Source organism: Calidris pugnax, unplaced genomic scaffold (assembly GCF_001431845.1).
Source record: "Calidris pugnax isolate Ruff unplaced genomic scaffold, ASM143184v1 scaffold46, whole genome shotgun sequence".
Lineage (NCBI taxonomy): Eukaryota > Metazoa > Chordata > Aves > Charadriiformes > Scolopacidae > Calidris > Calidris pugnax.
Genome location: NW_015090769.1, coordinates 991,117 through 1,017,724, shown reverse-complemented (window position 1 = coordinate 1,017,724; position 26,608 = coordinate 991,117). Strand labels below are relative to the sequence as shown.

The window sequence follows — 26,608 nt, the reverse complement described above, 5'->3', positions numbered from 1 at the left end:
CTCTCTTCCCTTCAGAGCTCGGAGATTAATATCTTCTTTAGAATGCTTTTAAATTAAATCACAAACTCTAATCAATTACAGTCTACTAATGTCCAGATGTCTAATGTGTTGGCTGGTGTGAGAAGGCGAAACCTTTGCCTCCAAGACCCTTTTGGAAATGAATATATTTGAGTTAGGGTTAGGGTTTTAGTTAGGGGGAAAAAAGCAAGCTGTGGAAAACCAAAATTGCACGTTCCTGAAATTTAGTAGCGGAGCTGATTGATTTGGTTTGTTCTTCCTCGTGTGGTGTCAGTTATTGTAAACAAGCTGATTCTAGAGGAGACAGACAAAAGGGTATTGTGGGACAGGAAGAGCGGTGGGTGTTCTGGTGTTGCTCACAAAACCCAAACCTCATGGATAATTCCTATTTCTATCAAGAGAAACGGCGTGTCGTTCCTTCAGCCCGGCAGCTGCGGGGCCGATAGATGAAATAATCACCTGTATTTTAAATTAATTTGATGGGTTTGTAGGATGTTTGGAGGGTATCAAACTCGAGTTGGTGGTGTGAGACCTGCTGCCTCGGGAGCCCATCTCCCTCCCAGTCCCGTTTAATAGCCGGTTTCTGACTCAAAACATCCCAACTTTGGGGCAGCGGGGAGGATTTGCCTTTCCTTGCCCCGTCTCAGCCCCGAGAGGCCCAGACAAAAAAAGGAACAGCATGTCTTTGAGCACATGCGAGTTGGGCATTGTGCAAGTTTCAGACAGGGGACTTCATGGAGCTGAGTGGACACAAAGGCGTGTCTGAGTTTCTGAATCCCAGACGGTGTGATCTGCATTTTAATAGCAGAAAAATCAATTAAACAATCTTTGTAAATCCTTCCTAGCTTTAGGGCTAAGCTAGTTCTGGTTTATTACATCTTTTATTAGCCTGCATCCCCAGGATAAAATTCTCTGCTTTTCTTTCCAGTGCTCTTTTTTTTGGTTTTATTTGGCTGTTTATGTAGAACACGGATATGGGGTGTCTTTTCCCCTCTGAATGCAGTGAATTTCTAGTATAGCTGTGTGGTTTTGAAAGCGAAATGACTTTTACACGTAGTTAACATAACGAGTACCTTCAATAGTGGCAGCAGCAATCTAATATAATGTGAAGATGAAACGTTTGGAGACTTTTACACGTGGGGTAGAAATTTCCTATCAATTCAGAAGGAAGAATAACTTCTTTCTGCTTTCTTTTCCGAGGCTTAGAGTGAAAATAGTCTGTGTTAACGTAGATTTGCTCTTCCCTCTTTTCATTTTTTTTAAATTCCATTTGAGGAATTTTTTTTTCAGCTGCAGTTTTTGCTTGGGAGGGACCTTCCTTTCAAGAAGAAGTTACCAAAATGGGCTTTTCTGTTTGGTACATTTTTCTGCCCTCCCTGGTGTGACTTAGGTGTAGACACAGGTGTGCCCTGTGGACTGTGAAGCTGATGGGCTCCTGCCTTCATCCCCCCTCCCCGAAGAGCTTCTGGCTGAGCCCGGAGGAGGAGGAGGAGAGAGGTCAGAGTGCGTTTTGACATTACTAAGGACAATTGCTGTCAGGGTGTCTAGACAGACCTGATAAGGATATTAAAGGCTCACAAAGAGGACCATTGTTGAGGGGTCAGGGAATCGGTCAAACATGTTCGTTTTTCTATATTTGTCAGGTATACAAGGCTGGGGGTAATAAGTTGTCTGGGGGCCAGCGGACATCTTTATTATTGAATGGACGCCGTGTTTGGTTAAAAGAAAGTTGGGAATTGGTAAAGCTAGAAGGTTTAACACGTTTCTGCATTTGGAGAAGGTGGCTGTCATTGTGATGGGGCAGCTCCTATGGCCCGAGGTTTCTTGCTCCCTGTAGATGCTCGTTCTGCGCAGCCGGTAAAACTTTCCACCATCAAATTCAGCCTTAGGAGCTGTTTCACGCTCTTTAGAGAAGTGGTGATGATGAATCCCTCCCAATTAACGCTCTGGAGATCTTCCTAAAGAGACTGCCTCGTATTTGAATACTCTCATTTGTAAACTACTTGCTTTATTAAGGCACCACATAAACCAGCTCGGGTTTTGAAGGCAGATTTGTGTAAAGAAGATGTGATGAAACATCACTTAGCATCCATCTCTGGTAATGAATGTCTGTGTGTGCCAGACACTAATCAATACAGCAAGCCTTTAATATCAGCCTTGCCCTCAGAGCCAGAGCAAGTGATTTATCATTGTTGTTGCTCATATCTGCTGGTCCGTGAAAGTCTTACTCTTGCCTTTCCCCAGTCTTTTAGTTGTCTTAAATCTTGTTACACTCTCTGTGGTCTGTCTGTACAAGTGTGAAAGGGTTTGGGTGTTTTGGTTTTTTTTCCTCAGGAAAGAAACGACTCGTGCTGATAACTACAGGGGGGGAAAAAAAGGTACTAAAATACTGCTCACGTTTATGTAGAGGAGGTCGGATTGTAATGGGGGAGCCCAAGAACCTCAGCTTGTTCTCTCCTTTCAGCTGCCTTTAATTTGAAAGAAATTCAAACCTGGGGAAATACAGGGTTTGAAATTGAGTAAGCTTTGGTGAAAATAGCTAAATCTGCACTCCTCAGCCTGAAGTCTGTGAGTATAATCTCTATGCGCAGGAAAATAAAGCCTAAGAATCACCTGAAAGCGCAGCTCTTGGCTCTGATCACCGAGTCTTGAACCTGAAATGGAGATAATTTAATAATTCAACAATATTTTAAGATCTCCTTTGATAGTTTGATGGCTCCTTACGTGGCTGTTTCTACCTCAGATCCCCGGGAACGACTACAGCGGTTTGTGGATGTGAGAGTTGCAGGTTATTTTGTTGCTGCGCAGGCAGCCCCTTTGATGTTAGCACAAGTAATCATTTCCAGCTTTTGGCATGAGTAAGATTGGGTTTTTTCAACCAACATGTATCTCGGAGGAGAGGAGCAGCCCCAGACAACAAGCTGCTGCTGTGTATTAACTGGTGAAAAGCTGGAGTTGGTTCTTCTACCTGAAACACGGGCCTGGTGACGGAGATGCAGGAGCTCATGAGTCCTTCTGTCTTTGGAAAGGAGGATGCACTTCCAGAGAAGACAGAGCTATGGGAGGACTCTGACTAAGGCTGTCAGTGTCATGTACAGTCACTTATCACTCTTGAAAAGCAGCTGTAAAGTTTTTTAGAGTGTCAAAAAACGTTATCTTCATCAGAGGGAAACGTGATCCAAGATGGATGCTGTTGGAACCCATTAAACACGATAACTGAAGTGGTTTCAGCTGCTGGAAATGTGCCTCCTGGTGTAGACTTGAATAAGGCCCCTGGGTTTGAGCTCAGCTCATGATTTTGCATAAGAACATGTTTTTTTTTTACAGAGGGTTCAGCCCATATGGGTGTTTCTTTTCCTTGAGTTCTTGAAAGTTTGGGTTTGATGGCTCTGGAAGGTTTCACTTCTGATGGAGTCCTGTTCTGGGCTAGACTGGTAAAGTCTGAGGTACCAAATCAGCCTCAAATGGAAGCTTTACTGGTGAAACTGGTGTTGAAATGGAGACCAAAGGAGCAAGGGAGAAGTGTCCAGGACCACGGGCTGTGTGTAGAAGGAAGTCACAGCGTTGGGATGAAACAGTGTGCTCACCAGTCAGGTGCACTGGGGAGAAAAAAGAGATCTGGCCTCTTCCCCCTGGTTTTAAACAAGTCTTTGCAAGGTATTTAACTGACACTTATTTTAAAGGGTTGAAAGGAAATTGGTTAAGTTTATTGCCTGGATATTTGGGATGTTTTCAAGGCATGGCTTTAGTTAACATCATAGAGGGAGAAATAATTTACTGCATTAGTTGAATCACGTCAATGGCAATGGGTCAGGTTGCAAAATTAAGTACAATATATTAGGTGTAGGTAAAGCTAGTGATGGAAACCCGTTCTACAGTTTGGAAACAGGCTGTATTGTATTCTGGATTCTGCCAAAATTACAGTAAAACAAATATGCTGAGGAGGAGGTGCCAACGGTGCTCCCTTTTCTCACATGAGGAGTGTTTGCTAATATTTGTGGGGACTCACAGACACAGAATCTCACCCTCAGAGCTCTGGACCCGAAAACAAATGGGAATTTGCTCTCCAGTCCTGAGACACAACAAATCAGACCATGAGTATAACCCTCTCAGTTCTGCTTTCTCTACACAATATGTAGTTCTGTCAAGAAATGAGTATGACTCTATCCTTCTATAAATAATGTCGCCAACCTGTCTTTTGAGCGTGGGTGTTGCTGATAACTGTTGTCAGTTAAATGTTGATTTCTTTGTGGTACACACAGCAGAGCAGAACAAACGGTCCTGTGGGTGACGACTGTTAACACAGGTGGGGAGATGCCCCTGTTGTTCCCCTTTCTGTTGGGTTTTTTTTTTTGTTTTACAGTGCTGTTTAGAAGGTTATACAGCCGGAATGCCGAGCTGAGGTCCGTCCCTCACAGCAGACTCACTCTGCTCATAAACTTAAATAAAGTATCTCCTCTGCTGAGCTTGTGTCTGACCGTCCTGCTTTTATCTATTTTCTTACATTCTTAGGAGTTGGAGAAGCTCGGGCTGCGAGATGATGTGGATCTGCATGTCTATGAGGTGCCCGTTGAATACCAGACGGTGCAAAGACTCATTCCTGCCTTATGGAAAAAGCACAGTCCCCAAGTGAGTGAGTAAAGGGAGGAGGAGGAGGAGAAAAGAGAGGGCAAAAGGCTGAAATCTGGCATCTTTACAGCAACGAGCATCACGTGAAGTCCCATTTTTAATGTATATTCAGACAGGTAGTCCCTTGAAAGCTCTTCTTCTATTTAGTCATGAGAACCTGTGAATTTGTGGAAGTTTATAGCTCGGAATAGAGCTCCCCAATTAATGGGAGCAGTGGGTGTGAAGAGGCCACAGCAGAGGGCTGTCTAGACAGCTCACAGTTAGTCTGTGCCACCTGGGCTCTTCCAGGCTGTGAACATGCCAAGGCTCATTTTTACCCCAAGTAAATTACAATTTAGGCCGGGAGGGGGTGAAACAAGAAGAACTGCTCCCTACTAGACCCACAAGTTCATTGATAAAATGACTCATTACCATGATACTCACACAAGAACTCCTGTAACAACCCCATCACTCTCTAACTGGGAGCAGTGGGCTGTTGCCTCTCCACCGTTTGTATTTTGGTTGATTTAACTCGTTGGGTTTTGGTTGTTTTCTTTTTTTCTCTTGTAGTTGGTGGTTCACGTGGGCGTTTCGGGTATGGCTACGACTGTGACTCTGGAGAAGTGTGGCCATAATGTAGGTTATAAAGGCTTAGACAACTGCCGTTTCTGCCCGGGCTCCCAGTGTTGTGTAGAAGGTGGCCCAGAGTGTATCGACTCCATCATCGACATGGACACGGTTTGCAAGAGGGTCTCGGCGCTGGGGCTGGACGTCACGGTCACTATCTCCAAGGACGCCGGCAGGTACATAGAATCATAGAATTGCCCAGGCCAGAAGGGACCTCCAAAGGCCATCTAGTCCCACTCCCCGCAGTCAGCAGGGACACCCCCAACTAGACCAGGTTGCCCAGGGCCTCGTCGAGCCTCTCCTTGAATATCTCCAGGGATGGGGCCTCAACCACCTCCCTGGGCAACCTGTTCCAGTGCTCCACCACCCTCACAGTGAAGAACCCTCTCCTCATCTCCAGTCTAAATCTGTTCCCCTCCAGCTTGAAGCCATTGCCCCTCATCCTGTCACTGCAGGCCTTTCTAAACAGGCTCTCCCCAGCCTTCCTGTAGCTCCCTTCAGGTACTGAAAGGCTGCTAGTAGGTCTCCCCGGAGCCTCCTCTTCTTCAGGCTGAACAACCCCAGCTCCCTCAGCCTGTCCTCGGAGCAGAGGTGCTCAGCAGAGGTACAGGGTGTCGGCGAGCTCTGGGGCAAAACCAGCCTCATGCTGCAACACGGGGTCCTTTCATCCTCAACTCACGAGTCCTGTACAATTCATAATTCTTTTCACCTCTCATGGGGTTGGCGATACCGTCTGTTTTTCAGCGGTCACCCAATCTTCGGGGGAAAAAGAGAGATTGGGCGGGTCAACGTGGTCCTCAAGAATGTGGTTTAGTGGTTTTGTTTGTTTGTTTGTTATTTTATTTCTTATTTATTTTTTTGTCAGGTTGATGGTTGGACTAGATGATCTTGAAGATCCCTTCCAACCTAGATGATTCTATGATTCTATGATATTTTCACTGAATTTTTAGAGTTGGAAGGGACCACAGAGATCATCTAGTCCAACTCCCCTGCTGAAGCAGGATTGCCTAGAGTGTGTTACTCAGGACTGCATCCAGATGAGTCTTGAACATCTCCAAAGAAGGGGACTCCACGACCTCCCTGGGCAGCCTCTTCCAGGGCTCCATGAAGAAGTTTTTTCTCATATTCTCTTACGTTCCAACTTGTGCCCGTTGCCCCTCATCCTCTCACTGGCAACCACTGAAAAGAGTCTGGCTCCCTCCTCCTTCAACCCACCCTTTAGATACTTAGAAGCATTTCACCTTTCTTTGTCTAGATTTGATTAAAACAATCAGTCTGGCTCCCTCCTCCTTCAACCCACCTTGAGATACTTAGAAGCATTTTACCTTTCTTTGTCTAGATTTGATTAAATCCCCCAGACTCACAACACCCAGCTTGATTTCCACTAATTAGTCCCAGATATTGCCACAATGCTGAACTGAGGAGCATCCAACCCATCCTATCTCACCGTTTGCACCCTGTATTTGTAAGATACTTAGAAGCATTTTACCTTTCTTTGTCTAGATTTGATTAAATCCCCCAGACTCACAACACCCAGCTTGATTTCCACTAATTATTCCCGGATATTGCCGCGATGCTGAACTGAGGAGCATCCAACCCATCCTATCCCGCCGTTTGCACCCTGTATTTGTCACTTTTTTGCTAAATAAGCTTTATCCTTGTATTTTCAGATACCTCTGTGACTTCACCTACTACACTTCCTTATACCAGAGCCGCGGGAGGTCGGCTTTTGTCCACGTGCCTCCGTTGGGAAAACCCTACACGGCAGAACAGCTGGGTCGGGCGCTACAGGCCATCATAGAAGAAATGCTGGATGTTTTGGAGCATTCCGAAGACAAAATCAACTGTCAGCATGAACACTGAAAGCGAGCAGAAGCTATCCTAGTATTGCACTTCCCAAATTTTCCCTTGCTCCTGAAGTAACTGGGGAAAAACGGCCTGAAACCTACGGGCCCAGAATTGGAGACTTCAAAAAGAAAAGGAAAAAATAATAAGAATAATAATAATCCCACTTCTAGAAATTGACGGTTTTGGTCAAGTGTGTGCATTTCAGCCTAGGCAACAAAGGAGTCAAAAATCTCTTCTTTAAAACACCTGCAACTACTCATTTCTGAAGTGACTGGAGTGTGTGTGTGTGTGCTGTGCTTTATCCTGAGCTTATCTGTCAGCCAAGTGACAGCTCCTGACCACAAAAATACAGCGCAGACGGAAAGTTTCTCTACTGGACTTGGCGTGGGGAATTGATAACCCGGTCTTCTCATGACTAGTTCTTAAGTTGGAAGGTTTGCTTTTGGTTTGGGTTGGCTTTTTATCCTCTCTGGCCCAAATTAGAGGTGGTGATGTAAAAAAGCACACCTGGAAAGAGTTGGAAAGGCGTGGGTTTGTCTGTTGTAAAACAGCACTTGGGGACGAGGAGTCTTCAAAATTGCTTCGCTGAAAGGGAAAAACATTTGAGGCACTGATTTTTTCCCCCCACATTGTCCAAATATCTCTAGGGTCCTCTGTAATGTACTGGTTTAACTGGTAGCTGCAGATAGAAGGGGGGTGGTTTGGGTTCCTTTCGTTGTGGAGCAGGAGATAGCTCGTTGTTGTTGTTGTTTAACGCAGTATGAGCCGAACTTGCGCCAAATATTTCTCTTTTTTTGTTTTTTTTTTTCCCTCGATGCCACCTTCCTCACTCAAGTCAACCATATACCTCCTGTACAAAACACATTGTTTCATATTGTGTATAAAGCAAATCATTAGCGGTTAAATAGCTTTGCTAAAGGCCACTTTTCTCCGCAGGAAATCTTGATCCTAGACTCTTGGTGCTAGCTGGTTTGTTTTTTTTTTAAGGCGAAGGTTGAGTAATTTATAACTTCCTTAGTTATAAATTTTCATTCTTGTTAAAGGTTAGAACGCGTAATGTTTAACTTGAATTCTGAGTTGCCACCTTGATTTATTGTAGGCATAAATATGCAAGCGTGCGGATTCGGAGACGTTCTGCCAAATCAAAAATCTGAAACCTCTTCCCACTGGCTGTAAACCAGAGGCTGTTATTTGAAAAGTAGGAATTTTACTTAGAATGAGGATTCCGGGCGGTTTATTAGTGTCCCCCTCCCAATGGGAGGGTACAAAGTGCTGCTGCTTGTATGAACTTTCCCGGTAATTAATTAGGGGAAGCGGACGTGCAGGTTCAGAGCAGGACATTGACTCCAGCAAAAGGTGGAGACGGATGATGTTACGGTGGGAACAGACCCAAAACTGGTAAAAATTGTGATTGATGGTGATTGGTGACCAGTAGGTCTCATTGAGGGGCCGTTTTAACGAAGAGGTCTGTGATTTGATTCTAATACTTTGACAAATATAGAGATATATATATAAAACAACATTTTGAAAGGTTTTAGAATACCATTATTTTAATTTTTCTAATGGTGAATGGTTCTGTTATAGTATCTCTCAGTGAGAGCTGCCATTAACTCGCTGTTTTCCTGTAGAAGTCTAGAGACAAAGGAAATATCACTTCTCCTTGTAACCCTTGAGGGAGGACGGAGACTTCTGCAGTTGTAATAACTTCGCTGAGGGGACCTGTGTGTGATGAAGATTTTTTGGATAGACTTCTGGTTTACGGAGAAAATTACCCCTGTATTTACTACACGGGCTTTTCCTGATCAAAAGAGTTTGCCTTCAAAGTAAATATTCTCTTTTTTTTGCATTCAAATACAAAGTAGCACTTGTCAGATTGTCAGCAGGCAGGCAGACTTTCTGATTAGTAATTTATTATATTTAATATTTTGTTTAAATATTCGTGGTTTGACACGTTTTTTGTTGTTTGTTTTTTTTTTTTTTGCAAATAGTCAAGTTACTTATCTTAGGTTGATTCCTTTATCTGGTAAGAAGTTTTTGTCCTCAGTGTATCTTAGCTGCTAAACTTTTAAAAGAGGAGAGTAATTTGCGTATTCTGCTAAGTTCAGCGATTCTTTGAAGTAATTTGGGGTGATGCTATTTAATTTACGTGTTAATGTAGCTGTGAATGAAACGGGAGTGGAATTTCCATGGTTTAGTGAGGTGATAACAGGGGGAAAACAAGCTGATGGTGGGATGGAAGGTGATGGTGGTAGGAAGGTTGGAGATGCCAAGTTGGGGGAAGGTTTGTTTTCTCCAAACTCACCCTCAGGGCAGGCAGGGGTGGGGAGAAGGCTTTTCCACACCACTTTATTCCACCTGTGGAATTATTTCCACACCACTTTATTCCACCTGTGGAATTATGTCCTGTAGATATTCCTTCTTGGGTGCTCTCTGCTCTCCGAGGGGAAAATCTGGAGCCAATTCCTGTCACTTCTGTGTGTCTCAGGACCACGGTGGTTGACCTCCTGTGTGTCAGTGTTAAAAAGAATATCTCATTTTTTGGAAATACATTGCTTTGAGCATCACTTCGAGCTGTGTGTTTCCTCCTAATCTCTTTTTTGGTTGATTTTTTTTTTTTTTTTTTTTTTTTTAAAAAAAAAAAAAAAAAAAAAAAAAAAAAAAAAAAAAAAAAAAAAGGGGGGGGGAGGGTGAGGGGGGAGGGTTGAGAATTAGTCCTCAGAGATTGTATTTGTAAAGGGTGTCTTGGTGGTAGAGAAATTTTGTATAGTGAAACTTGAAAAAAAAAAATGGCATTAAACTAATTTTATTTAATCTGACCTAAATTAAATACTTTTGGGTTTTTTTGAAAGTTTTTTTTTTTTTTTGTTAAATTCATTAATTCAGAATGCTTTTCCTGTAGGTGCATATTTTCTTTGGAAATATGATGTCAGACAGATGCAGAGCTTCAAAAAGCTGATTTTTGTGTCACACTTACTATCTGCTTTCTCTTCCGGATCATCAATAAATAGAATTTGCTAATTTGCACTGACTGGGAGACCCGTTGCCACCCGCAAAAAAAACGTTTTGTGCTGAGGAGGGAGTGTAGGAAGTTGAGGTTTTGGGTTAATTCCTGTGCCTGCTGGTGAAATTTTAGAATTGTCTCTTGGGGACGCGCTTCGCGGAGAACCGGGGCTGCGAATATTTGGTGTGAGAAGAGAGAGAATTTAGGGAGGTTCCTCTGTATCGGGTCTGATGTCATTTTTATCTTCTTGCCGACAGCTTGGGGGTAGGACCCGGCTGACGTGGTGGTGAAGTTTGGTGATAATAATTTAATTGTGGCAGTTATTAAACGCTGCGGAGGATTTTGAGGAACTCCAGACGCTCGTCAACTCCTTCACCGTTTGGTGACTGTGATGTTGGGAGAGGTTTCCTTTGAGAGAAAAAATGGGAATCTGCTTTATTAACCCAGAAAAAAGAAGCTGTGAGCTTGAAAGTGACTTTAAAGATTTATGGGGGACTCCATGGTCCTTATAGGTCCCTTCCAACTGGAGATATTCTGTGATTTGGTGATCTGGTTCAAGGTAAACACCTTCAACTCGGTGTTGAATCTATTTGGGTTTTTTTTTGGTGGTTTTTGGAAAAGGCTACCAAAATCTGTAGGATCTGTTAGATGATAGAAAGGAGTTTATGCTTATCTGGAGTATTCCCCAACCTGATGGGTTCCTCCTAAAGGTGGGAGTGGTGGGAAAGGATGAAAAGGTCATGAAGATGGTTAGAGGTGTTGAGTGTGGTTGTGACATGAGACTGCAGCCAAGAACTTGCTGGGCTTCGAGAGTCCTTCCAGGAGGGACCTGACTGAGGGTGTCCCAAAGTTTAGGACTTGATGAAAACCAACCGGTTGCTCTGCTTTCACCCCAAAGAGGAGAGAAATGGTAGGAAATGGTACTATTTGTGTTTCCTTACCTGGGCAGTCGTGCTCAGATGTAGCATTCATTCAAACAGTGCTTCTCTCTGCTCTGTAGGTCCACGGGCAATATTTAACCTTTTAGTGCCTCACTCAGCTGGCAAAGGGGATTATTCCAGGTCACTGTCACATTCCACACCTGGAATAAAAGCCCAGGGGCTTCCAAGCCTCACAAACGGGCAGCGTGGACTCCCAGTGTTGTTATTTTTGTTAACGAAAAAGCGGAAAAAAGTTCTAATCCACTGAAGTTTCTTCCAATACTGAAATAATCTTGGTTTGATGGTGGTTTGGGATTGGTTGAGCTGGCGTGGGGGCTTTCTTAGGAAAGGTATAAAAGGAATTGCAGTGGAAGGAGCTTCTTAAAACCGAAAAAAAAAGGGAAATGAGTGAAGGAGTCGAATTGGGAATTCAATTTGTTATCTTTTAGTGTGTTTCTGACTCTCACCGCGCAGCTGAGCCTCCCACACTGAGCCTGCTCCAGGAGGGAAGGGGCAGCGTTTGAAAGCTGACTGGAAACCAGTATGTTTAGGGGTAGAAAGTATACTCCTGTGGGTATTTTTTTTAATTCCAATTTCCAGATTTCATCCTGCAGTAGAAATAAAATCGTCGGCAATTAATTTGTACGTACTTTAACAAAAGCAACTTTCTTCCTGTTGCCTCCTTTACCTGCTTTGTGCTATCCCATTGTATTTTAATGAGAGAAATTTCAGGATTGTGAAGTTTTTCTTTCGTTCTTGGCTTGGATAAACCCCCCTAGTTAATACCATAAATACACATCCTGACGTAGATGGATTTCTTATTTTTTTACCATAAACCCTAATGTTTTGCAGTATAAAGTGCACTTTTTCTTAAAAAGAAAACCACAAACAACTCGTATTCATGTCTGCTTAGTGTCTTATGTGATGGAAGTGATATTCTGCCAAACATTCTCCGAAGCAGAAAGAAAGCTGAGGATATTGTTAATTCTTCGTCTTGTTAATCGAAACCTGAGATCGGCTTCTGCTCGGTCTGTTTTAAGACAAAGTAGAGAAGAAAATGCCTCCCCGTAGATAGGAATTAAACCTAGGAAATGAAACTATACACTGCCCTTAAAATAGAACTCTGTGCTACTTCAGTACACCTTCAGGTTTTCTATTGCACCAGCTTCTTAAATCGCAAATGTTTACGTTGATTAAACAGGGAGTGCCTTGTCCTGTGCCGGGCTCACCTTTGGGAAGCGGAGCGGTGGGGATGGGGAGGGATGAGCCTTTTGCACGGAAAATGGGTGGAAAAACTGGGCTTTCGGAGCTGGGAGAAACTTCTAACCTTGCTGGGGATCCCCTCCATCCGAGGATGCTCTTCAGAAACATAGAGTTGAGCCCTCAAGGTTTTTTCTGTCGCGCACCCGGCCCCGGCAAAGGGTAAAATAGAGTATTTGTTGCTTCGTTGTCCCTCTCGGTTGGGTTGGCCAAATGGGTGAAGGTCATTCTGTCTCTCCTTTGAGGTTAGGTGTCTGTTGAGACTCCGGTACCGCATGTTCCAGCATCGCTCAGCCCCTCCCTTCCTTAATTGTGGTGAAATAACACAGTTGTCCGTTCTGGGTACCTCAGGTGTCGCCGATCTCATGCTTTTCAGGACTCTGGGAGCTACGATTCTCCATCCGTTGGGGCTTCTGTTTTCCTCCGTGTGTTTCTTGCAGTGCCTTGTAAAACCAAACAGATCTGGCGTGTCACTAAAGGGCTGTGTAATAAAGGACCGTTAACGTACTTTCAGCTTGCTATTGCTAGACTGGACTTTGTAACTGAAGATTTAAACCCGTGTTTCAAAGTAAATAAAAGAGTTTAACTCGGACTCCTGGTGGTCGGAAGAAGTCGTTCTTTTTTAAAGATGCCTTTTTTTTTAAGCTGGTAATTGTGTGTTGATCCCAGGCTGAGTGGAAAATGGCACAGTTGGGTTCAGACCGTGCCCTGAGCACCCGAGGCTGGTGGAGATGAGTCCCTGGACTATGTGGATCCCACGGGGATGTTTTTTGGGATGGGAACGGGCGCTCTCCGGGCTCATTCTCTTTGACCTCAGCTGCGTCTCTTGGATGTTTGAGTCATTTTATTCGGAAGAGCGTTTGGAAGTTTCATCTCGCCGTCATCTATTACGTGTGTGAGTTTCTTTGATTTATAATGTTCTTTCTTTGTACCTGGAGGTCGATTTTCCAGCCCTGGCCTGGAGCACGTTGCCTCAGGGAGCCACGGACGCCCTTCTGAACGGCGCTGAAAGATTCAGGCAGAATTTGTTCAACGGTGGAGATGCCGGGAGAGCGTGTCCTGCCCCAATTCGACGAAGACTCTTCCAAACTTGTGGAAGCACCATTCGTTCCTGAGGTACAGGAGGAGCTGGCGATCACAGCTCACCCCCTAGACTTCTTCATTTTCCCTTTTTCCTCCAGTTTGGAGCCGCGTCGTGCAAAGTCTGCGTTGCCTGGTGAACCCCTGGAGCTTTTCAGTCATTTCCAGGTCTGTAGTTAATAAACTATTTGTGCTTTATGCACCCTTTGCTGTTCTCATACGGGCTCGAATGGCAGCAGCCACTCTCCCCCCTCAGAGCAAAGGGGTTTTCAGCAGCAGGACCTCGTGTGGTGCAGCCAGTGACCCCCTGGCAGCAGAAGGGGCTGTGACTCTGAAGCCACCTTTGATCTGCAGCCTGTGAATCCCTCGCTGGCTTCCTGAGCCACTGGGGAACCCCCTCTCCCCCCCATAAGGCATTTTCTTAGCCAGATTTCTCCTGCCACGCTCCTCTTCTGGAGGCAGAGCTCCCTGGAGAGTGGTGGGGAGATGAGCAGCGTTGTCTGGAAGCTGCTGGTGTGTGTCAAACTGGAGCTGCTTTCCCTCAGAGCAATCCTGGGGCTCCCCCTGTTTCCCTCAAGAGCATCTTTTTGCCCTGTTTCATCGCTGTCGGCTGGGTCTCAACCTGGCTTTGGCCATGCAGAAGTCCTATGTTGGCTGCTTTCAGGCTCTTCTTGCTGCCACTGGTCCTGACTGGGAGCAAACTGGGGGTGGTGGAGAGGGCTGGTGCCACCAGATGGTGCTGCCATACAGCCAGAGCGGGAGAACCTGAAGGTACAACCCTCCAACAGCTTGGTCCTGGGGGCTTCTTGAGGGTCTTCGGGGGCTTCTTTTGGTTCTGGTGCTGCGGGGATGGGAGGAGAGGAGGTGTCACAGCATCAGGCCCCAGTGACACGAGTGATGGTGGCACTGGGGGTGCTGGTGATTCAGCTTAACCCTCTCCAGCTGAGTTACAGAGCAGGTTGGGTGTCGTGTCCATCGCCCCACGGCACGGCTTCACCAAGACCCAGGGCTCAAGCCTGGTAAACCCAGAGCCAGCCCCGTGTTTCGAGGTGGGATGAAATTTGGGGAGGTTTGGCCCCAAAAGCCATGCCCTGTTCCAGAAGGTTAACAGTGGTGTGTGACTTGGGAGGAGGCGGGGTGGAATCAGAAAGGAAAACTTTATGGTTCTTTCTGCATCTTTGCCTTTTTCTGTCTTTTTTTGATGTCCTAGCTCTGGAAATGTGTTTTTTTTCCCCCCGAGCTGCCGTGGTGACCTCATGGAGTTCTCCAGCCTTTTCTTCAGAGTGGGAGCACCGTGGTGTTCTCCTGTGTCCATTGCCCTCGTGTGATGGGCACGGAGGAGGTTGGAGATGGTCCTCAAAGACCAGGCAGGACGTCTCCTCCCCGGAGAGGTCACAGGCTCTCCCTTGAGCCAACCCCTGATGAAATCACTCTCGTTTTAATTCACTTTATAAGGTGATAAGCTTTTCCTGCCGAGGCGGCGTTTCCAGAGTGATGTCACTCCGTTGGGTAAGCCATGTGTCAATGAGGTCATTTTGCAACCAGAGCTCTCCGGAGGGAGAGATGGAAGGGGTTTTTTTGCTGGTCAGTGGTGGAGAAACTCATCGTTAGAACATCCCCTTTGGGTTTCTTGGCCACAGATCCAGAGAGGAGATCCCTAGTGGACTGGCTCCTCGTAGATCTTAATTTTTTCTTGTAACAGCCTGGTCTGTTCCCCCTTTTTCTTTCATTCTCTCCTCTCCAAGCCCTGCAGACCCTCCATAAACGAGGTGGGATTTTTGGGCAGCGTCCATCTGGCAGCCCGCTCACCCTCCCCGTTTTCCCCGGCTCGCAAATCAAAGCTGACCTCAAAGCCAAGGTGCTGGGAGGAGAACCCACCCTTTTCCAGCCTCTGCCCAAAAAGGAGCTCCCCAGGGTTTCCATCAGAAACTCCCAGCTGCGGATCTGCTGCCGGGGAATGGCTGGAATTTCCTCCAGCCCTTCGGTGCGGGCAGGTCCCAGGTCAGGGTTCGCTGCCTCTGGCACCCTGGGTCCATCCACCCAGGGGGATGGACACGCTTCCAGAGCCACCAAGAATTCCTGGTATGAGCTTCCTGTGCCAGGGATGATGCGATTTGAGGCTCCTCACCACGGCATCTCATCCATCCTTTTCTTTCCCTGCCTTTTTGGAGGTACCTCATCGTCTGGCTCCAGCCTCCCGGCGGCTATAAATGGATCCTCACCACCTACCTCTGCTGCTGGGCTGGGCTTTTTTTGGCCTGTTCCCAAGAAAACCAAGCTGGGGCTTGGGGGGAAAAGTCTCTTTTTTTTCTTTTTTTGCTGGTCCTCACCAGCTCCTTCTGGCTGCGGCGGATGCTCCGGTGCGGGAGCCGCGTGCTCTGTGTACACACAGCCCTTCCCCGAGTCACGCTCCGGTGACTAATTCCCTCCTGACGGGCACATGGAGCCTGGTCCATGCCCAGGTTCATAAATAAATATATTTATTTCTATCGGAGGTGAGGCCAACAGCCACCTCACCTGGTTCTTCTGCAGCTTGCCTTCTCCTGCCTCACCCAAAATTGCGCCTCGTGCTTTAAAAAAACCCATCCAGACTCTTAAAATCCTACAGTTTTAAGGAGCTTTCTGGGTTGTTCTTCCCTTGTAGCATCTCTCAGGCTTTCCTTGGTAGAAGAGACAGAATCACAGAATCTTCTAGGTTGGAAGGGACCTTAAAGATCATCTTGTCCAACCGTCAACCTGACTGACAAAAATAGACACCCACACAACAAACAAGGAGCATCTTCACTAAACCAGACCTCCCAGCACTACATCAACCCGTCTTTTGAACACCTCTGACGTCACTCTGGGATGTGCCTGGGTTGGATTTGATTTCCTTCAGCAATTCCCCCCACCCTCCCGCCCTGCTCCATATTGGAAAGCTTTTTGGAGGAAGGGTTTGGAGCTCGTTTGGGTCCCTCCTGGAGCTGACCCCAAGGCAGGTCCCCGGTTAGAGCCGTGGTCGCTGCCTTGTGCTTCACTTCTGGGCTCAACACCGCCAGCCCGAGGGAGGAGGATGCTCCCCAAAGCCTTGGTTAGGGGATACCTGCTGGATCGCCCCAAAAAAATGGAGGCAAAGGGCTGTTTTGGCACATCTGAGGGGTGAGACACATCCCCCGTTGAATAGAAAGAAGCTCACACCACGAAAAGCTTCTTTTTAAAGCTGCTTCTCAATAACCGTTGCTCCCACCTTCCCCAGGTGGGGTTGTTGAGTGTTCTCCTCGTGCAGGTGATGCTCCTGAGGTGTTACACCCTATTTTTGTCTGCTGATGGGGAGATACCCTCACGAGCTGTAAGGCATCCCAGTAGGAGGACAGACCTTAACTGGAAATCCATGTTTTATCAGGGAGCCCATTCCAGGAAGGACACTCGTTGCAAGTGGAGAACTTCTTCAGTGCGGAGAGCATCGCCGTGGGGCAGGTGGTCAATGAGGATGTCTCCAGTGAGATTCCCATTTTTGGTGGCCCGATTGGAGTCACATCCTGCACTGCCCGGGCTGAGGGGACTGAGAATTCCAGTTAATCATTGACCACGGGTACAGTCAAGGCAGAAACGTCCTTTGTCCAAGCGGAGCAGAAGCCTCGTTTTTGGCAGATGCTGTCAACCTGCAGCAAAGGGGGGGGAATAAAAATACATGATTCCGGCCATGACAGGGCAAAAGCTGCATTTCACTCACCTGACCCATCCTGTTTGTTTTTCTTTTTTTATTTAGAAACATCTAAAGGTCAAGACAGCTTCCACTCTGCCAATTCATCACGATGGCGCTGGGAAAACACGGGATGAGGCTTCCCAAACGTCCCACGCGGGCAACGGAGGGAGAACCCTCCTCTCCCACCCCTCGGGGCCAATTTCCAGACCTGGAACGAGATGGGATGGAACCAACCTTGTCCCTGAGGTGGGCAATGGGCCACCTCGGAGGCCGGGCTGGGTTCCTCCCCTCCGCCGAGGGTTTTTTCAGGCCAAGTTGCTCCTGGAAGTGCTGAAACTGCCTCCAACAACCAACTTCCCTAAAGACCAAGCCCTACGGGTTGCTTGGAGCTTCCTGTGGTGGCAGCAGATAGGGGAAGCCACGCTGCTCTTCCCTTCTTGGCCCTCGGCTGAAAAGTACACCATGGGAAAGTATAATCTGCCTCATTTGCAGGAAATACCCTCCCTCCAGCCCCCGATTTGCTCAACCCCGGTGGTTTCGGGAGCAGGGGAAGTCCCATAGGTCATGGGGAGCTGCCCCAGGCTGGTGCCGTGGTGGGATGCTCTGGATGATGGGATGCTGTGACTTCAGAGAATCGTAGAATGGTTTGAACATTACAGTTGGAAGGGTCCTTAAAGATCATCCAGTTCCAACCCCCCTGCCCTGGGCAGGGACACCTCCCACCAGACCAGGTTGCTCCAAGCCCCCTCCAACCTGGCCTTGAACCCCTCCAGGGATGGGGCAGCCACAACTTCTCTGGGCAACCTGTTCCAGTGTCTCACCACCCACACAGCAAATAAGTTCTTCCTAATATGTAACCTAAATCTCTCCTCTTCCAATTTAAAACCGTTACCCCTTGTCCTGTCACTGCACTTCCTGACCAAGAGTCCCTCCCCAGTTCTCCTGTAGCTCCCTTCAGATATTGAAAGGCTGCTCTAAGGTCTCCTCTGAACCTTCTCTTCTCCAGGCTGAACACCCCCAGCTCTCTCAGCCTGTCCTCACAGCAGAGGTGCTCCATCCCTCTGAGCATCTTCCTGGCTCTCTGCTGGACCCGTTCCAACAGGTCCATGTCCTTCCTGTGCTGAGGACTCCAAAACTGGACACGGTGCTCCAGGTGAGGTCTCACCAGAGCAGAGCAGAGGGGCAGAATCACCTCCCACGACCTGCTGGCCACACTTCTCCTGATGCAGCCCAGGATGGGGTTGGCTTTCTGGGCTGCCAACACAGACTGCTGGCTCGTGTGGAGCTTCTCATCCATGAGTGCTCCCAAGTCCTTCTCCTCAGGGCTGCTCTCCTCCCAACCTGGATTTGTGCCTGGGATTGTCACCTCCCAGATGCAGGACCCTGCACTTGGTTGAACTTCATGTGATTTGCACAATCCCAGCTCTCCAGCCTATCCAGGTCCCTCTGGATGGGCTGATGGGTGCCTGTTCTTCACCCGGAGGCTCTCGGCACATTTTCAGGAGCCACTTGTTCAAGAGCCACAAGGAACCCATAAGTCTGATATCTGAGGGCAGCACTTCCCCTCCTGCCACTTACGATAACGAGTGCTAAAAAAAAATATACCCGAGGTTTCTGCAAACACGAGCGTGGGCGAGCGGCCACAGGGAAGTTTTGCATTTTTCAGGGGATGGAAATCCACTCTGGGGCCCCCTCATCTGTGCTGGCCCCCATCCGTCCCCCATCAGCTGGGCCAGGGAGAGCAGAGTGGGGATGTCCCCTCAGGCACAGCCGCATGGAGCTGGGGTGGGATGATTGCATTTGAGGAGACACAAAGCCCCCCCTCAGGCACAGCCGCATGGAGCTGGGGGGGATGATTGCATTCAAGGAGACATGAAGCCCTGGAGGATGGGGTTGGCTCTCTGGGCTGCCAACACAGACTGCTGGCTCGTGTGGAGCTTCTCATCCACGAGCTCTCCCAAGTCCTCCAGCCGTTCTCCACCCAACCTGGATTTGTGCCTGGGATTGCCACCTCCCATGTGCAGGACCCTGCACTTGGTTGAACTTCATGCAATTTGCACAATCCCACCTCTCCAGCCTGTCCAGGTCCCTCTGGATGGGCTGATGGGTGCCTGTTCTTCACCCGGAGGCTCTCGGCACATTTTCAGGAGCCACTTGTTCAAGAGCCACAAGGAACCCATAAGTCTGATATCTGAGGGCAGCACTTCCCCTCCTGCCACTTACGATAACGAGTGCTAAAAAAAAATATACCCGAGGTTTCTGCAAACACGAGCGTGGGCGAGCGGCCACAGGGAAGTTTTGCATTTTTCAGGGGATGGAAATCCACTCTGGGGCCCCCTCATCTGTGCTGGCCCCCATCCGTCCCCCATCAGCTGGGCCAGGGGGAGCAGAGTGGGGATGTCCCCTCAGGCACAGCCGCATGGAGCTGGGGTGGGATGATTGCATTTGAGGAGACACAAAGCCCTGGTTGTTCATGGCCAATTTTGGGGCTGGTCCCTCACGGCACCAGGGTTTGAGCCCTGCTCCAGTCGGTTCAAGTTCAAGGCTGTGGCCAGCTTGCATTTCGTGGGGAAGTGACTAATGTTCATGTTCCCCCTTCTCGTTCCTTTTGGTGGTTGCTCTCAGCAGTTGCAACGTGGCTTCTCTCTCTGGTGCTGGCTCAGCTGGTGGCATCGGGTGGCTCTGAGGGTGGCAACGAGCATCCGCCGTGTCCCCCACCGTGCTGCCCGCCAGCCACCTCCTGTCTGGAGATGGAGAGAAGGTGAAAAGATTATTTACATCTTCTCAGGCTCAACCAGGCACACTCTGAGCTTTCACCAGACTTTCTAGCAGCCTTTCCAGCTGCTGGCCCCTCATGCCTGCTTTAATCTCCCAAAATCCCAGTTTCTCTCCTGCTCGTTGCGTGCCGAGGAGCGATAGCACCGGGGTATCAGCCCCTCTTCACCCTCAACCCTTGTCCTGGTCCATCCAAGGTCTGGGAATCCCTGGCCAACAACAACCCCATGGCCAAGTGCTCCTATAAATCCATGGTCTGGGTCCATGGGAGCTGAGCTGTGGTTGCACCTTGGCGAGGGATGCTCTCAGGATGCATTAAGTGGAGAGGAACCTGCATCCTGCTGGGAAGAGGCGTTGGGTAAACCTGACCTTGCACCGCAGAAGACAACGCGCTCATGGCCCAGTGAGGACTGGAGGAGACAGAATCACAGAATCTTCCAGGTTGGAAGGGACCTTAAAGATCATCTTGTCCAACCGTCAACCTGACTGACAAAAATAGACACCCACACAACAAACAAGGAGCATCATCACTAAACCAGACCTCCCAGCACTACATCAACCCGGCTTTTGAACACCTCCAGGGATGGGGCCTCAACCCCCTCCCTGGGCAGCCCATTCCAAGGGCTGAGAACCCTTTCAGTGAAAAAATTTTTCCTAATATCCAGCCTGAACCTCCCCTGGTGCAACTTGAGGCCATTTCCTCTTGTCCTGTCGCCTGTGACTTGAGAAAAGAGACCGACCCCCATCTCTCTACACCCTCCTTTCAGGGAGTTGGAGAGAGCACTAAGGTCTCCCCTCAGCCTCCTCTTCTCCAGGCTGAACACCCCCAGCTCCCTCAGCCTCTCCTCATAAGACTTATTCTCCAGACCCCTCACCATCTTTGTTGCCCTTCTCTGGACCCGCTCCAGCCCCTCAATGTCTTTTTTATGGTAGGGGGCCCAAAACTGGACACAGTACTCGAGGTGAGGCCTCACCAGTGCCCAGTACAGGGGGACAATCACCTCTCGGGCCCTACTCCCCACGCTGTTCCTGACACAGCCCAGGATGCTGCAGACGTGGGATGCTGTTTACACCCGGGGGCTGGAGCTTTGCAATCGCATCTTGCAGGCTGGTGAGGACACGCCGGGGACATTTCATAACAGGTCACTGGGCCTTCGCAGCCGCTTGCTCTTAAAAAAACCCGAGTTTTATGGCGGGTGCTGGACTGTAAATCTCCGGCTTCCACGGCTGGCGCCTTTCGGGGGGAAAACATCCGGCTTCGGCAAACTTTGATGGTCTGCGAGCGCGGGGCGCCCTGCGTCACTCGTGGACGGGGCTCGCCCACGGTTAGAAAATGCCTTTGCAAAAGCAGAACTTCAGGATTTAGGGCTTTTGCCGGGTCTTGCTCAAGGGCCGGGCAATGTGATTGCTGGTGGGTTCGGGGCCTCTTCCTGCCCCCGGATGCGCTGCCAGGCTCCGATTTGCCTTCCGACGAGTGAATTTGGCACCCTGTGGATGGTGGAGGATGTTGGTGGCCGGGCTGGGGCCTGCCAGGGATCAGGAGATGCTGGGGATGGAGGTGGTGGCTTGGTGGTTCTGCCCCGGGGTGTTACCCCAAGGTTTGTAGCCCTCCTGGGGTGATGCTCCCTCTCCATTTGTCCTCGAATTGGGGGGTGGCTTGGTGGTTCTGCCCCAGGGTGTTACCCCAAGGTTTGTGGCCCTCCTGGGGTGATGCTCCCTCTCCATTCATTGTCGAATTGGGGGAGCTGAAGGGTTGCAGTCACCCCAGCTGATAAAATCCCCAGGAAAGGGGATCATGGAGGGGTTTGGTGCTCCCAGGAACTCCCTGAGGATCCCACAGCTCCGGCTGGAATGAAAGCACCCGCTGGGGAGCCAGAGCCTGGACCAGCTCCATGTGGGATGATGCTCATCCAAGTGCAATCCCTGCCCAGCTGCCAGAGGGACGGGGGACGTGCCACCCATGGCAGCAACAGGATGGTGCCCAGCTCCCTGTGGGAAGAAGCAACCAAGATAAACCTGACCTTGAGGTTGCTTTCCAAGCAGGAGACTCTGGGCAGAGAAAGGCAGCGTGAAATGACACAAGGTTTCTGGGCAATGGGCTCCTCCTGCCCCCTCTTCATCCATCCCTCCGCAAGGATGGAGCCAGAGCAGGGGCAGAGGAGCCGGAGGGGAGTTGGACTAGATGATCTCTATGGTCCCTTCCAACTCTAGAAATTCAGTGAAAATTCAGTGAAATTCAGATGGAGCCAGAGCAGGGGCAGAGGAGCCAGAGCTGGGGCGACCCCCTCCACGTGATGCTGGCAAACTTCTCCTTTCACGTGTTTTAGGGTGAAAACGTTGGGTCTTGCCTCAGGCAACCCCTCCAGAAACGGGGTGAGAAAGGCAGGAATAACGCCGGAGCCGGGTCCCGAGGAAGAGCAGGGGATAAACAGCCATAAATCAGGGGATTACTGTGAGCGTGTTCATCCCGTGGCGGGAGCACAGTTAAAGACGAGGCGTTTGGCTCCACTTCAGAATATTTAGGAACGACCTTGCCTGCCCTGAGTGGTGCCGGGGAGGGGGGACACGACCTACCCCTTGCCTCGTCCGACCGGGGCTTTCTCATCCCTCTCCTCGTGTCTTTTTATGGTGGAAGCATCCCTTAGAGAAGACGAGAGACGGGTGGTCCCATCCCGGCCTTGGAGGCTCGTTCCAACCATGGGTTTTCTCTTCCCCGTGCTCTGGCACGGCGCTTCCAGCCGCACGTGGCCCCGCTGGACCCGTGCCACCTCGGCGTGCCCAGCTTCCATCCCAGCCGTCATGGGGCTGCCCAGGGATGATGTAAACCTGGCCTTGGTTGCTTCAGGAAGGACACGACCCAGGGGCAGACCCATCCCCTGGCCTTACCTGCTGCTGGCAGCACAGAGGAGCCGCTGCCGCAAGCCGGGCTGTGGTGTCATCAGCTGCTTTGGTGGGACAAGGTCCAACTCTGATCCCTTCCCTCCTGCACGTACCGGTGTGAACCGGACCATCCGCCCCACTCCGGCGCTGTGGGAGCCCCCCCCCGCCCCCGGTGTGAAATCCCAGGGCGGAGAGGAGAAATTCCTGCTGGAGAAATTCTTGCTGGATGTTTACTCCGGCGGGGAGGGAGGGAGGGGGGGGGACAGAGGGCGGGCAAAGTTCGGCTCCTATAAAGTCAGGTCTGGTCCACTTCATTCATTCCCCTGGCAGCATCCGCCGGCGGCGGCACGTCCCGCCTTCGAGCCAGAGATTTCCCAAATAAATCCCCCCCCCTTTCCCTTTCCCTCTCCCCGGGATCACCGGCGCGATGCTGAAGGCGCTGCGGGATGTTGGGGCTGCCATCACCTTCCTCCAGCTCCTGCTTCTTCTCCCCGGCACGGAGCCGAGGCCACGCACGTGGGATGAGGACAAGCTCCAGCTGGAAGCCCTCAAAAAGAGCATCCTGGAGAGGTTGGGGATGCCCTCACCCCCCGTCATCCGGCACCAGCTGGACCAGGAGAGCATCCAGAGAGCTCAGAGGTTCTACCAGGAGAAAGTGGCCGAGCTGATGAGGAACCAGAGCCGGGAAGAAGAGGGTGAGATGCCCAGGACCAGGCACCTGCATCGTCTGACCCCAAAGTGTAAGTGACCACGGCTCCACGTGCATCCCACCACCCTCGTCCCCCCGGGGTCACACGTGTGTGTGTGTCCCCCCGCCGTGTCCCTGCTCGGGCATGTCATCCCGGCTGCCTCGGCGTGTGCCGGGACATGACGCAGCCGCTTGCTCTTAAAAAAACCCGAGTTTTATGGCGGGTGCTGGACTGTAAATCTCCGGCTTCCACGGCTGGCGCCTTTCGGGGGGAAAACATCCGGCTTCGGCAAACTTTGATGGTCTGCGAGCGCGGGGCGCCCTGCGTCACTCGTGGACGGGGCTCGCCCACGGTTAGAAAATGCCTTTGCAAAAGCAGAACTTCAGGATTTAGGGCTTTTGCCGGGTCTTGCTCAAGGGCCGGGCAATGTGATTGCTGGTGGGTTCGGGGCCTCTTCCTGCCCCCGGATGCGCTGCCAGGCTCCGATTTGCCTTCCGACGAGTGAATTTGGCACCCTGTGGATGGTGGAGGATGTTGGTGGCCGGGCTGGGGCCTGCCAGGGATCAGGAGATGCTGGGGATGGAGGTGGTGGCTTGGTGGTTCTGCCCCAGGGTGTTACCCCAAGGTTTGTGGCCCTCCTGGGGTGATGCTCCCTCTCCATTCATTGTCGAATTGGGGGAGCTGAAGGGTTGCAGTCACCCCAGCTGATAAAATCCCCAGGAAAGGGGATCATGGAGGGGTTTGGTGCTCCCAGGAACTCCCTGAGGATCCCACAGCTCCGGCTGGAATGAAAGCACCCGCTGGGGAGCCAGAGCCTGGACCAGCTCCATGTGGGATGATGCTCATCCAAGTGCAATCCCTGCCCAGCTGCCAGAGGGACGGGGGACGTGCCACCCATGGCAGCAACAGGATGGTGCCCAGCTCCCTGTGGGAAGAAGCAACCAAGATAAACCTGACCTTGAGGTTGCTTTCCAAGCAGGAGACTCTGGGCAGAGAAAGGCAGCGTGAAATGACACAAGGTTTCTGGGCAATGGGCTCCTCCTGCCCCCTCTTCATCCATCCCTCCGCAAGGATGGAGCCAGAGCAGGGGCAGAGGAGCCGGAGCTGGGGCGACCCCCTCCACGTGATGCTGGCAAACTCCTCCATTCACGTGTTTTAGGGTGAAAACGTTGGGTCTTGCCTCAGGCAACCCCTCCAGAAACGGGGTGAGAAAGGCAGGAATAACGCCGGAGCCGGGTCCCGAGGAAGAGCAGGGGATAAACAGCCATAAATCAGGGGATTACTGTGAGCGTGTTCATCCCGTGGCGGGAGCACAGTTAAAGACGAGGCGTTTGGCTCCACTTCAGAATATTTAGGAACGACCTTGCCTGCCCTGAGTGGTGCCGGGGAGGGGGGACACGACCTACCCCTTGCCTCGTCCGACCGGGGCTTTCTCATCCCTCTCCTCGTGTCTTTTTATGGTGGAAGCATCCCTTAGAGAAGACGAGAGACGGGTGGTCCCATCCCGGCCTTGGAGGCTCGTTCCAACCATGGGTTTTCTCTTCCCCGTGCTCTGGCACGGCGCTTCCAGCCGCACGTGGCCCCGCTGGACCCGTGCCACCTCGGCGTGCCCAGCTTCCATCCCAGCCGTCATGGGGCTGCCCAGGGATGATGTAAACCTGGCCTTGGTTGCTTCAGGAAGGACACGACCCAGGGGCAGACCCATCCCCTGGCCTTACCTGCTGCTGGCAGCACAGAGGAGCCGCTGCCGCAAGCCGGGCTGTGGTGTCATCAGCTGCTTTGGTGGGACAAGGTCCAACTCTGATCCCTTCCCTCCTGCACGTACCGGTGTGAACCGGACCATCCTGTCGCTGCTTCCCTGCTCCGCTCCTGCTTCCCAGGGGTTTTAGGAAAAGGGGCTTCACTCCTGGCTCAGCCCCGTGGCATTTCGGGGACCCACGTGCCGACGGGGACCGGCGCGAGGTGAAGGATGGAGAAGGCGGCCGAGGATGCGGGGGATGGATGAGCCACGGTGTGATGCCACCCGCGGCGCTCATCGTCCTCTCCCCTCTCCATCACCCCCTGCCACCTCCGAGGCCAGTTGCCCGTGGCCACTTGTCCCTGGCCAAGGGGGCAGGGGAGGTGAGGGCACCCCCCCAGCCATGGGCTGAGCCGGTGTGACGATCCACAGGGAAAACGGGAGGCGGAAGGGAGACGTTTGCGTCCCAGAAAATGTATTATTAGACATTTTTCCTTCTCCCCAGCTGCAAACCAGCTCGTGAATGGCCCCACTCCGGCGCTGTGGGAGCCCCCCCCCGCCCCCGGTGTGAAATCCCAGGGCGGAGAGGAGAAATTCCTGCTGGAGAAATTCTTGCTGGATGTTTACTCCGGCGGGGAGGGAGGGAGGGGGGGGGACAGAGGGCGGGCAAAGTTCGGCTCCTATAAAGTCAGGTCTGGTCCACTTCATTCATTCCCCTGGCAGCATCCGCCGGCGGCGGCACGTCCCGCCTTCGAGCCAGAGATTTCCCAAATAAATCCCCCCCCCTTTCCCTTTCCCTCTCCCCGGGATCACCGGCGCGATGCTGAAGGCGCTGCGGGATGTTGGGGCTGCCATCACCTTCCTCCAGCTCCTGCTTCTTCTCCCCGGCACGGAGCCGAGGCCACGCACGTGGGATGAGGACAAGCTCCAGCTGGAAGCCCTCAAAAAGAGCATCCTGGAGAGGTTGGGGATGCCCTCACCCCCCGTCATCCGGCACCAGCTGGACCAGGAGAGCATCCAGAGAGCTCAGAGGTTCTACCAGGAGAAAGTGGCCGAGCTGATGAGGAACCAGAGCCGGGAAGAAGAGGGTGAGATGCCCAGGACCAGGCACCTGCATCGTCTGACCCCAAAGTGTAAGTGACCACGGCTCCACGTGCATCCCACCACCCTCGTCCCCCCGGGGTCACACGTGTGTGTGTGTCCCCCCGCCGTGTCCCTGCTCGGGCATGTCATCCCGGCTGCCTCGGCGTGTGCCGGGACATGACCGGGCATGAATCCCGGTGGCCACTGTCATCCTTGTCCCAGCTGCTTCCCCTTGTCCCGCCAGCGGGGAGGAGCCACCGTTTCCAGCCCTTTCACTTAAAAAAACCCACAAAACCAGTAATTCTGGGATGAAAGCCCCGAGCGGCAGCGCGGTGGCAGCTGTGGGGTCTGGGAGTGGGGGGCGAGCGGAGGGGAGGTGGGGATGTGGCATCCCCC

At 50.9% G+C, this 26,608-nt stretch overlaps 1 protein-coding gene across 2 annotated transcripts in view; it reads left to right on the top strand.

Moving 5' to 3' along the window:
- The window catches only part of PGPEP1 (pyroglutamyl-peptidase I), an 18,925-nt gene extending 9,216 nt beyond the window's left edge, over nt 1-9,709 (top strand). Inside the window, exons 3-5 of one of the 2 annotated variants that reach the window (XM_014937950.1) lie at nt 4,531-4,647; nt 5,197-5,429; nt 6,924-9,709. In XM_014937950.1, the coding sequence (XP_014793436.1) occupies nt 4,531-4,647; nt 5,197-5,429; nt 6,924-7,116 (543 nt within the window). In that variant the 3' untranslated portion in view covers nt 7,117-9,709. The remainder of the gene's footprint in view (nt 1-4,530; nt 4,648-5,196; nt 5,430-6,923) is intronic. The other variant, XM_014937942.1, reaches the window with a different exon arrangement.
- Nucleotides 9,710-26,608: the final 16,899 nt, after the last annotated feature.